General features: G+C 34.1%; 1 protein-coding gene across 1 annotated transcript; it reads left to right on the plus strand.

Annotated features, from left to right (window-relative positions):
• Positions 1-3,204: 3,204 nt before the first annotated feature.
• Positions 3,205-11,500, plus strand: LOC114181594 (ABC transporter B family member 15-like). Its single transcript, XM_028068091.2, has 7 exons — positions 3,205-3,655; positions 3,841-3,895; positions 3,986-4,164; positions 4,670-5,127; positions 5,210-5,750; positions 8,463-9,407; positions 9,518-11,500. The coding sequence occupies exons 1-7, from the start codon at positions 3,374-3,376 to the stop codon at positions 10,898-10,900; spliced, it is 3,843 nt and encodes a 1,280-aa protein (XP_027923892.1). The 5' UTR covers positions 3,205-3,373; the 3' UTR covers positions 10,901-11,500.
• The last annotated feature ends 2,186 nt before the right edge of the window (positions 11,501-13,686 follow it).

The following is a 13,686-nucleotide window of genomic DNA, read 5'->3' on the forward strand; positions in this document are numbered from 1 at the left end:
CCATTTCTTTAGCAAAAGTAGTTTGGATTTTTTTAAAATCCAGATCCAAATATTTGGATAAAGATTTAAATCCAATCCAAATATTTAGATCAAGTTCAAAATCCAGAATCCATTTTTTATAAAATAAATTTAAATTGTTTTTTTTAAAACTTATGTCATTAAGGCCCGGATGACCCGGATGAGACCGACGACCCGGACGAGCCTGACAACCCAGAGGGGCCCGATGACCTGGACGGGCCGAACAACCCGGACGGGCCCGACAACATGAACAAGCTCGACGACGTGAACAGGCCCGACGACCCGAATGGGCCCGACGACCCGAACGGACCCGTCCAAACAGTCGAGCCTAATCGGGTAGTCAGACACGTTCGAGTCGTGAGGCTCGTCTGGGTCGTCGGGTACGTCAACGTCGTCAGGCCCATCCGAGTTGTCGGGCCCATCCAGGTCGTCGATTATATCCAGGTCGTCAAGCCCGTTTGGGTCGTCAGGCCCGTCCGGGTTGTAGGGCTCGTCCAAGACTTCGAGCCGGTCTGAGTCGTAGGGCACGTTTGGGTAGATGAGCCTTTTCGTGTCGTCGTGCCATCTGGGTTGTAAGGCCTGTGTAGGTCGTCAGGCCCGTCTGGGTCGTTTGAGTCGTCAGGTCCGTTCGGATCGTCCGACCCATGGGTCGTTCGGCCCGTTCGTGTCGTCGTGCCCATCCGGGTCGTAAGGCTCGTGTAGGTCGTTAGACTCGTCCGGCCCGTCCGGGTCGTCATGCCTGTCCGGGTCGCCGGGCCCGTCCAGGTCCTCCACCCCATCCGGGTCTTCGGGCCCGTTCAGGTCGTCGGGCCCGTCTGGGTCATCAGGCTCGTCTGGGTCGTTCGGGTCTTCGGGCCTGCCTGACCCATTCGGTTCTGTGAGCTCGCTTGAGTCATTTGGGTCATCGGGCCCGCTTGGCCCGTTCGGGTCTTCGAGCCCGCTTGGCCCGTTCGGATCTTCGGGCCCACCTGCCCCGTTCGGTTCATCGGGCTCACTCAAATTTTTCGGATCGTTGGGCCCGATCAACTCGTTCGGTTTGTCGGGCTCACCTAGCCCGTTCATATCTTTAGGCCCGCCCAACCTTTTATGGTCGTCGGGCCTGCCCGATCTGTATAGGTCGTCGAGCAAGGCCCGTCCTAGTTTGAATTTAGCATAGTCCATCTCAATCTTTAGACCCAACTAAAAATTTAAATTGAAAATTTGGATTGGATTTTTTGGATTATCCATATTTAAAAATCTTGATTTATAAAATGGATATCTAATCCATAAAATAAATAAAATGTAGATTAGATTGAAATCCAGATCCATTAAATGGATTTTAAATGGATTGGGTTTTTAATAAAATGGATTATAAATGGATTGGATTGGAGCAAAAGTGGATTGGATCAAGAAAATTAGATTTTTTGCCCACCCCTACTGCACCATATGAAACCAAATTGAGTCTAGTTTATCATTCCTTGAGACTAACACACCATCAAATCACAACTACACATATACTACTATAATAAGACTATCCAATCAACTAAACACTATTTATTTCTTCAAACCAACCAATTAATCTCATCCATCAATTTCAATAAGCTCAAAATAGATGTATACAAAAATTCACTACCACGAAGAAATAAATTTTAAATAACTAATTTGTTCTACCAAGATAAATGCTCCTAATTAAAAAGAATGCTTCACTCATACTCTATCTCAAACATGTTGCTCTATCTTCAGATGTAAAACTCTAATTAACGCAATAAAAACACATTGTAACAATCCTAATTGAACAAGTATCCCTCTTAAGCCTTAAAAGCCACACGCAAGCTAAAAACATCTTACATGCAACAGAATTCTTAAAAGACCAAAATTAAGGACAAAAATTGAACTTATTATGTTTAAGATTCTAATAAGGTAGGATTGTAAACCTCGACACCAGAAATTTATTAATGGTCTCTAATTGTCAAATAGATGAATGATGAAATCAATAATGTAAAAAAAAAACAAAGAAAAGTTTACAAAATATTTAAGAGGAACCATTGTTCTTATAAAATAAAACTCGATTAATAATAAAATTTATTTATAATTTGACTTTTAATAATAAAATAATCAAATATCATTTTTAAGACTATTTCTACTCTTAGCTATTTTTTAGGTCTTTACAAGAAAATGATTGTGTAGAATACATAGCTTTTTTTCTTCTTCTTTTTTTTCTTTTGAAAAAACAAAATTATTTTTTCACCCGTATATTCGAAAAGGGTAATAATAAGCTAAAGAAAATAATATATGTGTAAAGATTTTTTATGTTTTAAACCAATGGAAAATTATCATATTTAATAAGTTCGTTAAATTTTATGATAACTATTTAAAAGTAATGTACGTAACATGTTTCTTTAAAATACATAAAAAATTCATTTTAAAATGTTAGCAAGTATATAAATTAAACTCTATAATAAATGCGGAAAAAGAGAGAGAATATTTTAAGAAAAGAATACTGAATTCTACTGAGTCCAACCACCCCATGAATCTATCTGTCTCTATTTTTTTCCCACCATTTCTCCATTCTTTCTCATTTTTCTTTGACTATTTTCGCTGCACGCAACCTTCATTAATTAGAAAAAAAAAAGGAATACAACCTAAACTTTGCACCATGGAAGACTTCAATCTTTTTGAAAACTTACATCAAAACCAGAAAACTCTTTCTATTTTAGAAGCCTTATTGTTATTATCATGAGAAAAGTTATTATATATAATCTAAATTGAATAAAAATAACTTCATTAAACAAAACGAAAAGTTAAGTTTTGTTTACTTTTGTAGCATCATACTTTCAGTTTTAGGTTTACTTGCAGTAGAGTTTATAAGAACAAAACACATGTATCCTCTTCTTGTCTGCAAAATTAAGTTTGAAAGACAAGTGTTTGTGTGGATTATGCTGTGTTGCTACTAAGAAACGTCATTAATGACGCTTTAAGAGGTGCATTATAATAAAGTCAAACCTGTGGTTTTTCATTAGTTTATTGATTTTCCAAATGTCACTCTCCTCCACCCTCCTTGCAATAAGCCTCTCCACACATGCTACCAGGAATAACACAAACCCTCACCTTTTTTGTTTTCTTCTGCTACTTTTGGCCCCCACCACTCCACATTCCAACTCTCTCTCACACCACTCTCTAATTGTGCCTATAAATTCCATCATAACGTTGCAGCAGCAATATTGAAAATAATATAAGGCCACTCAGAGGGTCTTTAAAGGAAGAAGACAGAACAAGAAGAAGAAGAAGAAGGAGCCAGTCACACAGTAGTTGTCAGAGAATCTTACTGTTGGTTGTTTCTGAGGAAATTATTAATTAACCAAAAGGGTTGCACCAAATGGGTGGTGGTAGTGGTGGTAGTGCTGATAATGGTGATGCTGACCATAATAATACTTCTATTTCCATGGCTGCTGCTAAGAACAAGAAGAGTGGCTCCTTTAGCTCCATTTTTATGCATGCTGATCGCCTAGACGTGTTTCTCATGATTTTTGGATTGATTGGAGCCATTGGTGATGGCATAGGCACCCCTTTGGTGTTGTTTATCACCAGCAAAATCATGAACAATATTGGAAACTTTTCTGGTGGCATAGATAGCACTTTCATCCATGGCATCAACAAGGTTTTTCATTTGTTTTATTTTCTGTTTTTCTCACTTTTCTCTTTTTTCTCTAGTTCAACACACATGACAAAATATTAGAAACTGAGTCCAGAAGAACAATACAGGAAAATCTAGCCAGAGAATTCAAAATATGAGAAAGTAGCTTGATTATTTGATTTGGATTTATTATTACCTATGTGATGCAGAATGCTGTGGTTTTGTTATACCTGGCTGGTGGGTCTTTTGTGGCTTGTTTTCTAGGTGAGTATGATTCTGGTTTTGACTTTGACCAACTTATATATATCTTCATTTTTCATGATGCTAAAGCTTGAACACTGTGGTGGATTTCAGAGGGTTATTGTTGGACAAGAACCGGTGAAAGACAAGCTGCAAGAATGAGAGTGAGGTACCTAAAGGCAGTGTTGAGGCAAGAAGTTGCATACTTTGATTTGCATGTCAGTAGCACATCTGAGGTCATCACCAGTGTCTCTAACGACAGCCTCGTAATTCAGGATGTTCTTAGTGAAAAGGTCTGCATAAAACCAAAACCAGTAACTTGTTTTTTTCTTCACTTTCAATTTTCATACTAAACAAAGTGTTTCACTTCACTGTCGTAATAAATTCCTTGAATGATACAAGATTTATTAAAGTAATGTTGTGCTTTTGTATATAGCTATCCAAAAATTACTTTAATTAATATGTTAGCTATTATTGATAATATAAAATTGATTTCAGGACAAAGTTGACATCAAAACTCAGTGTAACCGGACACAAAAACTACTTTTTACTAGTTTAAGTTGATGTAACATTCTTATAGACAGAATAATAAATTCCAACAAACAAAAATGAAACATGTATACTTTCTATAAAGTGAAGTATATCGAGTGGAGTCAAAATCATGGTACTAGTATACTACTGTAAAACTTTTAACAATTTTTTTTTCATCTTAGCAACAGTTCACAAATCATGTGGTTGAGATCTACTCATGGTCACATCATTTGATTTAACAGTTTGTTCCAATTTTGAAAACTGTAGGTTCCAAATTTTTTGATGAATGCCTCTATGTTTGTGGGGAGCTACATAGTGGGTTTTGCATTATTATGGAGATTGACACTTGTGGGGTTCCCTTTTGTGGTTCTACTTGTGATCCCTGGTTTTATGTATGGGAGGACACTGATGGGGTTGGCCAGTAAGATAAGAGAAGAGTACAACAAAGCTGGTACAGTGGCAGAACAAGCAATATCTTCCATCAGAACCGTTTACTCCTTTGTGGGCGAAAGCAAGACCATTGATGCTTTCTCTGATGCTTTACAAGGCTCGGTGGAGTTAGGACTCAGACAAGGCTTGGCAAAAGGCTTAGCCATCGGAAGCAATGGTGTTGTGTTTGCAATTTGGGCTTTCATATCCTATTATGGTAGCAGATTGGTCATGTACCATGGTGCCAAAGGTGGAACTGTGTTTGCAGTTGGAGCAGCCATAGCACTCGGAGGATTGTAATCATTCCTACCCTTTATCTCATTTCATTACCAAAACATTTGATGATTTTAAGGTGACACATGTTTTTGTTTGAGACAGGGCCTTAGGTGCTGGTTTGTCGAACGTGAAGTACTTCTCAGAGGCGAGCACTGCGGGAGAACGCATAATGGAAGTGATAAAAAGGGTTCCGAAGATCGATTCAGACAACATGGGTGGGGAGATTCTGGGGGAGGTTCGTGGCGAGGTTGAGTTTGAGAATGTGAGCTTCGTGTACCCATCGAGGCCCGACAGTGTGGTTCTGAAGGAGTTTTCCCTGAGGGTGCCTGCAGGGAAAACGGTGGCGCTGGTGGGAGGAAGTGGGTCGGGAAAATCCACTGTGATATCTCTTCTGCAGAGGTTCTATGACCCGGTTGAAGGAGAGATACGTGTTGATGGCGTGGCGATTCAGAGGTTGCAGCTGAAGTGGTTAAGGTCTCAAATGGGGTTGGTGAGTCAAGAGCCTGCACTGTTTGCGACGAGCATCAAGGAGAATATTCTGTTTGGAAGAGAAGATGCAAGTGAGGAAGAGGTTGTGGAAGCTGCGAAAGCTTCCAATGCTCATAATTTCATCTCACAGTTGCCACAGGGATATCATACTCAGGTCAGTGCTATCATCTCATATATATCTACTCATATTATATTTTAACAACTTTTTCTTTATAATTTTAGATATTATTTTTTAAATAGTTTTCTCTTCTTTTCACGTTTTCATTCTCATTATTTTAAATCCATTTAAAAGATTACATCTCATCTCATGTTATCAAAATAAATTTATCAAACTTTAATAATTAAAATATCATTTTTTTTTTTATGATTCGAGTCTATGCATGCAAGTGTAGTCTTTAGTTGTTTTTATATAAAAGAAAGTTAAATTAAATCAACCGGTGTAAAGTAGTATGGAAAAAAATATTTTCCTTCAAAGGTTGTCAACTGATTTACAGAAAAATGTTTTTTTACACACTTGTTACTTGATAACTTACTTTTAAAGGTATTTTAGTTATTAAAAAGGTTATTTATAAAAAAAAAAGAAAAAACTTTTTAACACCGATAACTATCATTTAATAACTCATTATAATGATAAAATGTTTGAAAGGTATTAAAATTATTTTGGGTGTGAAAGTAATATATAGTACTAAAATTTAAATTTAAAGAAAAGTGAAATGACAAAACTTAAATGTTTTTAGGTCAAAGTTTTTTTTATAAATAAAAGATAATGATATTTTGATTCATTTTCTTAACCCATTTTTAACTTCAATCACCTTTAGATTATTACATCACACCATTACAATAAATTAAAATAGAGATAATTGAAGGGTGATTGTAGTGATAGGTTAAAAATAAATAAAAAAAAGTGGATTAAAATATCATTATCCATAAATAAACTATCATATAATGAATTTATTGATTTTTTTTATATAATAATTACTTTCACCGTTAAGTCAAAATCAATTTTTATTAGTTGATGATAGTGTAAAATCTTTTAAGCATATATATATATATATATATATATATATATATATATATATATATATATATATATATAGGTTAAAAACTTATATGAAGTTTTTTATAAACTCAATTCATGGCCGTTTAAAAACATTAAATTAAGACTTTTAAACGAATAAACTAAAATATATATAATAATGGGGTGACATTAGTGATTCTTTGAGTTCATGGTGTAATCCATGGAAGTGAAACGTGTTGATGTTAAGTATAATAATTTTGTTGGAAGAAAATAGAAAAGTCCAACTAATAATTTGGTGGTCCACGCACATAAAGCACATAAACTTTCCCCCAAATGCTTTTTAATTACAAGTTCCATAAATGGCCGGCAACTTAATCATTTTAAATCAAATCATCTAATAGTAGAATGTTTCTCAAACCATGTTATGCTACAACTCATGACAATACAATTTTAGATTTGAAAATCAAAATATTATTACAAAATGTTGTACTAATTAACACCTTTTTAAAATACTTTTTTATTTATATTTGTTATTAGTCAACTCTTATTAAAGACTTAATCTCTTTTAACAAATGGATTTTTCTTTTTTAGTTTGATGTAACTTTTTTCCTGTTTTTCATCTTTTAAAATTGAAAAATTTGTTTTTATCTACAACATTATGTGAGGTTAATTTACTATTTAAGCTTTATTTAAATTTAAAATTATTAATTATTAGGAGAATTTCAGGAAACACTGAATTTTAGGCTTAAAAAATCATTTGGAAAAATATAACAATATCATGCATACACGAAAGTGGCTCATGGGAAATTGCAAAATAACCAATTAATTAATATACACTAACATTATCAATGATTATCATTGACTATCCCCAAAAATGTTTAAAAATTGCCTTACATCACATGAGTTTATGCAACCGATTAATAATTTTATTTACTTCACTCCTATCATTGTACAACTCGTTTTTAAAACATTTTTTTTTTTAAATCACTAGATAGAACCTCTTCCACATACTTTCCAATCATTCCAAAAAAAAAAAAATAGTGTTGCCAAGTTCAATGCATCAAAAGTATGTAGTGAAGATCAAATTGCTATATTTATTGTTATATATATATATATATATATATATATATATATATATATATATATATATATATATAAATTATTTTCAGATAAAAAAAATGTAATGAACATCAAAATATATAGTAAAAGAATGCTTTTTCCAGGGTGTTCATAAGTTTTTGACTCTAAGTTCATATTATATATATATATATATATGACGATGATATTTTGATTATTAAATTTTGAAAATTTTATCTTACAACATGATGTGTCATTTTTGAAGTAGTCTTAAAATATTGAAAATGAGAAAATAGAATAATGGAAAATCACTTAGAAGATGCCACCTAAAGTTGTAAGAGAAATTTATCAAAATTTAGTAGTCAAAAAATCATTTTCCATATATATATATATATATATATATATATATATATATATTAAAAAGTAAATTTTAAATTTAACTCATCCACATTTGACATTTGAAAAAAAAAATGAGGAAAATGATTTTATGACTACTAAATTTTGACAACTTTCTCTTACTACCTTAGTTGGCATCTTCCAATTAGTTTTTCATTTTTCTATTTTCTCATTCTTAATATTTCAAAACCACTTAAAAAATGACATATTATATTATAAGAGAAGGTGGTCAAAATTTAGTACTTAAAATATATAATTTAAGAGAAATAATGAGTGTACAGTCGATGTGGGATAAAGTATATATGTGTTCTTGAAGTTTTACAGTGTTTCAAAGTTAAACTAGTTGAAAGATTTTACAGTGGAGATTGTTTGCAGGTAGGAGAGAGAGGAATTCAAATGTCAGGGGGACAAAAGCAGAGAATTGCTATAGCACGAGCAATAATAAAGAAGCCACGAATTCTGTTGTTGGATGAAGCAACGAGTGCACTAGATTCTGAATCCGAACGAGTTGTGCAAGAAGCCTTGGACAAAGCAGCAGTGGGGCGCACCACCATCATCATCGCTCATCGATTATCCACCATCAGAAATGCAGATGTCATTGCTGTCGTGCAAAGTGGGAAGATCATGGAAATGGGTTCACACCATGAACTCATCCAAAACGACAATGGCCTCTACACCTCTCTCGTTCGTCTGCAACAAGCAAAACATGAAAAAGAAGACACCCCTTTTCACCCTCTTCCTCCTCCTCCTTCATCATCATCATTATTATCATCATCATCCATATCAAACAAAGACAACAATCACAGCACAAGCAGTCGTAGGTTGTCTCTCGTGAGTCGATCCAGCTCCGCCAACTCAATCCCTCGTGTTGTTGTCGGTGGTGATGATGATGTTGTTGAAGAGGTTGTGGTGGAAGATATGAAGCTGCCACTTCCCTCCTTTCGGAGATTGCTAGCACTGAATGTTCCCGAGTGGAAGCAAGCGTGCATGGGGTGTTTGAACGCAGTGTTGTTTGGCGCAATACAACCTGTGTATGCATTTTCAATGGGGTCCGTGATATCTGTTTATTTTCTCCCAGACCATGATGAGATAAAAGAGAAAACCAGGATCTACTCCCTTTGTTTTCTAGGGTTGGCCGTGTTCTCCTTGGTGGTTAACATCCTCCAACACTATAACTTTGCGTACATGGGAGAGTACTTGACCAAAAGGATCAGAGAACGAATGCTCTCAAAGATTCTCACTTTCGAAGTTGGATGGTTCGATCAAGATGAAAATTCCACTGGTGCTGTTTGTTCTAGACTTGCCAAAGAAGCCAATGTGGTATGCATTTTTATGGAATTTGGATTCTCTATAGACATGATCAATGTATGTTTAACAAAGACCAAACACTTTAACTATGTTGTCCTTATACCTTTGTTGTTTCATTTCAGGTAAGGTCATTGGTGGGAGACAGAATGGCTCTGGTGGTGCAAACAATTTCTGCAGTGGTGATAGCTTTCACTATGGGCCTGGTCATTGCATGGAGGTTGGCCATTGTTATGATAGCAGTTCAACCGATCATCATAGTCTGCTTCTACACAAGGCGTGTTCTTCTGAAAAGCATGTCCAGCAAGGCCATCAAGGCGCAAGATGAGAGTAGCAAGATAGCTGCAGAAGCTGTTTCCAATCTCAGAACCATCACAGCATTTTCTTCCCAAGAGAGGATCCTAAAGATGCTTGAGAAGGCACAAGAGGGACCAAGTCACGAAAGCGTTCGGCAATCATGGTTTGCAGGGCTTGGTCTTGCATGTTCGCAGAGCCTTACATTTTGCACCTGGGCCTTAGATTTCTGGTATGGTGGAAAACTTGTGTTCAAAGGGCTCATCAGTGCCAAAGCATTGTTTGAGACCTTCATGATCTTGGTGAGTACAGGTAGAGTCATTGCAGATGCTGGAAGCATGACCAATGACCTAGCAAAAGGTGCTGATGCTGTTGGTTCAGTTTTTGCAATCCTAGATAGGTACACTAAAATCGAGCCTGATGATGAGATAGATGGGCACAAGGCTGAGAAATTAACAGGGAAAATAGAGCTTCATGATGTTCATTTTGCATACCCAGCAAGGCCTAATGTGATGATCTTTCAAGGCTTCTCGATCAGAATAGATGCAGGAAAATCAACAGCACTGGTAGGGCAAAGTGGGTCTGGAAAATCAACAATAATAGGGCTAATAGAGAGATTCTATGATCCTCTGAAAGGGACAGTGACCATAGATGGTAGAGACATAAAACAATACCACCTTAGGTCACTGAGGAAACACATTGGTCTGGTGAGTCAGGAGCCAACACTGTTTGGTGGGAGCATAAGGGAAAACATAGCATATGGAGCATGTGAGAAGGTTGATGAAAGTGAGATCATGGAAGCAGCAAGAGCTGCAAATGCTCATGAGTTCATTGCAAGTTTGAAAGATGGGTATGAAACATGGTGTGGAGATAGAGGAGTGCAACTCTCAGGGGGTCAAAAGCAAAGAATTGCAATAGCAAGAGCCATACTGAAGAACCCTATAGTGCTGTTGCTGGATGAAGCTACTAGTGCTCTTGATAGCCAATCAGAGAAACTGGTGCAAGATGCTCTAGACAGGGTGATGGTGGGAAGAACCAGTGTGGTGGTGGCTCACAGGTTAAGCACAATACAGAACTGTGATCAAATTGCTGTGCTAGAGAAGGGAAAAGTGGTGGAGAAAGGGACTCATTCATCTTTGTTGGGTGAGGGACCAAGTGGAGCTTATTACTCTTTGGTGAGTTTGCAGAGAAGACCAACAAAACATGAAGGTTAATCTTAAAAGTATCAAAATCAGCTAACCTAAACAAACAAGTTGTCACATATTTGAGATTATTATAAAGGATAAAGATATTTTGATTACTAAATTTTGACGACTTTCTCTTAGGATACGAGGTGTCATCTTTTAAGTGATTTTTGAATATTAAGAATGAAAAAAAGGAAAAACAAAAAATCACTTAGAAGATGACACTTAAGATTGTAAGAGAAAGTTGTCAAAATTTAGTAGTCAAAAAATCATTTTTCTACTATAAAACCTCTTCTTTGGCTTGAGGGAAGATTGCTGCAAAGAAGAATGGTGGAGCAAAAATGGAAGATAAGGGCTATATATAACAGTTGTTGTCTCTGAATTTCTCATGTTACGTATGCTTAAAGTAATTGTATGATAACTAGTTTCATGTGACTTAAATATATATGTAGTCTTTTAGTCTTATTAGTCTCCTTAAATCTAGGTTTTGAGATTACCCTTAAAAAACTAAGGGAAGTCATTGCTCTATTTTTAAGATGCATTTTTATTAATATGCCTAATGTCATTCATGTTTAAATGTATATATATAATTATATTTATATATTATCTTTTTGTATACTATACAAAGAAGAACATTTATATTATTCTTGAGTCGATGTAATTTCGTTTCAATACTATAATGAAGGTCATTTTAAAAAATTAATAAATATTGACTTGAATAGTCATTTTTCAATTGTGGTATGCACCAATGGGGGTGTGATGAGCATAGAAAATCTCTTGTGGCAAATTTCTTCATTGGGCCAATACTTAAAAAGATTCCAAATTTTAACGTGGGCTTCCATTATATCAATGCTCTTCGATCTCTATTAAGCTTTTCTTCTCTTTTTTTTTTAGTTAAAACAATTCTAAATGTCCAAGCTCTACTTTTAAAAATCAAACCAGTTTTTTTAAAATAACAAAAAAAAAAACACAAAAATGTAACAATGTACTATTAAGAGAAATCAGAGAATTTTGAGGCAATAGTATAAAAATTACTAATAATTTTGGGACGGACAAAATCCGATACAAAATAAACTCAATTCTATCATAAATTTATTAAGATTACAATTTTTGGGATGACTTTTTTTTTTTTTTACTTTGTCTCTAACAATGGCAAGAAAAATAGTGACCTAAAGCTTAGAGCAAGTAATAGTGACTTAAAGGTTAGAGCAAAGTGTATGTTTTCATTTTCGCAATCGATCTCAAAATTGGTTATATTTTTATAATTTATTTACTTAGCAACTGAAATTTGGTCGTTGATGATGATGCTTATTTTTCTTTTTTTTTTACATATTTAATCCTTTCTATTTAATAATTATTAACATTTTTTTTAACTTTAATAAATAGAAACAGAAAGTAATTTATAATATAATATAACGTAGAATAGTTGACTTTACTCTCTTTAATAAGTGATGAAATTCCTCTTCAAACCAAACCAATCTAATAATTGAAAAAGTGCTGAATATATATTAATACACAAAGAATGCAATTAGCTCTTTTGAGCGTTTATCCAATGCACACTTTTTGTTCTTCCTAATAAAATTGATACACCTATAAGGACTCTTTATTTTAATAATGTATAATATAAATGATGTATTATATAAATTCTTATTATGATTTCTTTAAATAATGTATAATAAAGTATCGTAAACCGAGAAAAATAAACATAAATATAATCAACAATTCTTTCATGCGTTTGCATCATAGTTTATTTAGATTGAGATCTAATTCATATTTTTAATTAAGTTGACTTATATTTTGAGTTTAAAACTTATCTTTTATACCAGTTTAGAGTTCATGATAACTCAAATTTATGAGTTGCGTTTTTAAATACGTATGTTTTATTTAATGCATTAATGTGCATTAATACTTTTGTTTCTTTGACATTTTTATCTACCCATTTATTCCTGAGATATTAATGTGTATTAGTTTTTATATTAATGTTATCAATTAATGGTTATTCATTAATATTAATTATTTGATTTATATTCTTTATGAGCTACGTTTTGAATATATAGATAAGACTTTTTTGACCAGTAATTAGAGATGTCAAAATGGGTTTCAATTTACGAGTTAATTCGGCTCACCATAGGTTTGAGTCGAGTTGGGTTGAGAAAATTTTAATTTTTTAAAAGTGGGTTGAACTCAACCCGGCTCACTTAATCCATGGGTTAAACGGGTTCGAGCCGTGTTGAAGGTGGGTTGACCTACTTAACCCACCAACATTTTTTTTACAAATTTTTAAAAACTTTTTTAATAATTATTTACTACTCCTAATTATATAGGTTCAAAATATCATATTTTTAAATGCTAGGATGTTGTTCAATAATTTTTGAATAGTTTGAATGCTTAATTAATTTGATTGTATACGTTGATACTTTAATCTTTAACTATAGTCTTTATAGTAAATTACCCAAGCAACCGTCTTATAAAAAAAATTCTAAATTAGCATGATAAAAATGTGGAGTTTTTTTATTTATATTTTATTGAATAACATTACAGAAAATGTGTAATATTACCCATGTTTTCTTGGACTATATGGACAATTTCTTGGAAACAATTCATCATATATTGGTGGTGAGCATGATGAAGACATTGGTTCTTGATTTTACTGTGATTGTCATCTCATGAACTGTTTAAAAAATTATTTAAAAATTTGAATACTTAAAAATAAATAAATAAATAATTTTTTTTAGGTTGGTGAGCCAACCCACTTAACCCACCAACTTGTGATGGGTTGAGCCAGGTTGTAAAATTTCTGGTTTACCATAAAGTGA

This window comes from Vigna unguiculata, chromosome 4, assembly GCF_037176805.1.
Source record: "Vigna unguiculata cultivar grain cowpea cultivar isolate G323 ecotype 2 chromosome 4, ASM3717680v1, whole genome shotgun sequence".
NCBI lineage: Eukaryota > Viridiplantae > Streptophyta > Magnoliopsida > Fabales > Fabaceae > Vigna > Vigna unguiculata.

What these genes read in the sequence shown, in the direction of transcription:
- LOC114181594 (XM_028068091.2), top strand. Translation starts at nt 3,374, where the DNA reads ATGGGTGGTGGTAGTGGTGGTAGTGCTGATAATGGTGATGCTGACCAT. An exon ending in TCATCCATGGCATCAACAAG is followed by an intron (nt 3,656 to 3,840) that starts GTTTTTCATTTG and finishes TATGTGATGCAG; the next exon opens with AATGCTGTGGTTTTGTTATA. An exon ending in CACAGGGATATCATACTCAG is followed by an intron (nt 5,751 to 8,462) that starts GTCAGTGCTATC and finishes GATTGTTTGCAG; the next exon opens with GTAGGAGAGAGAGGAATTCA.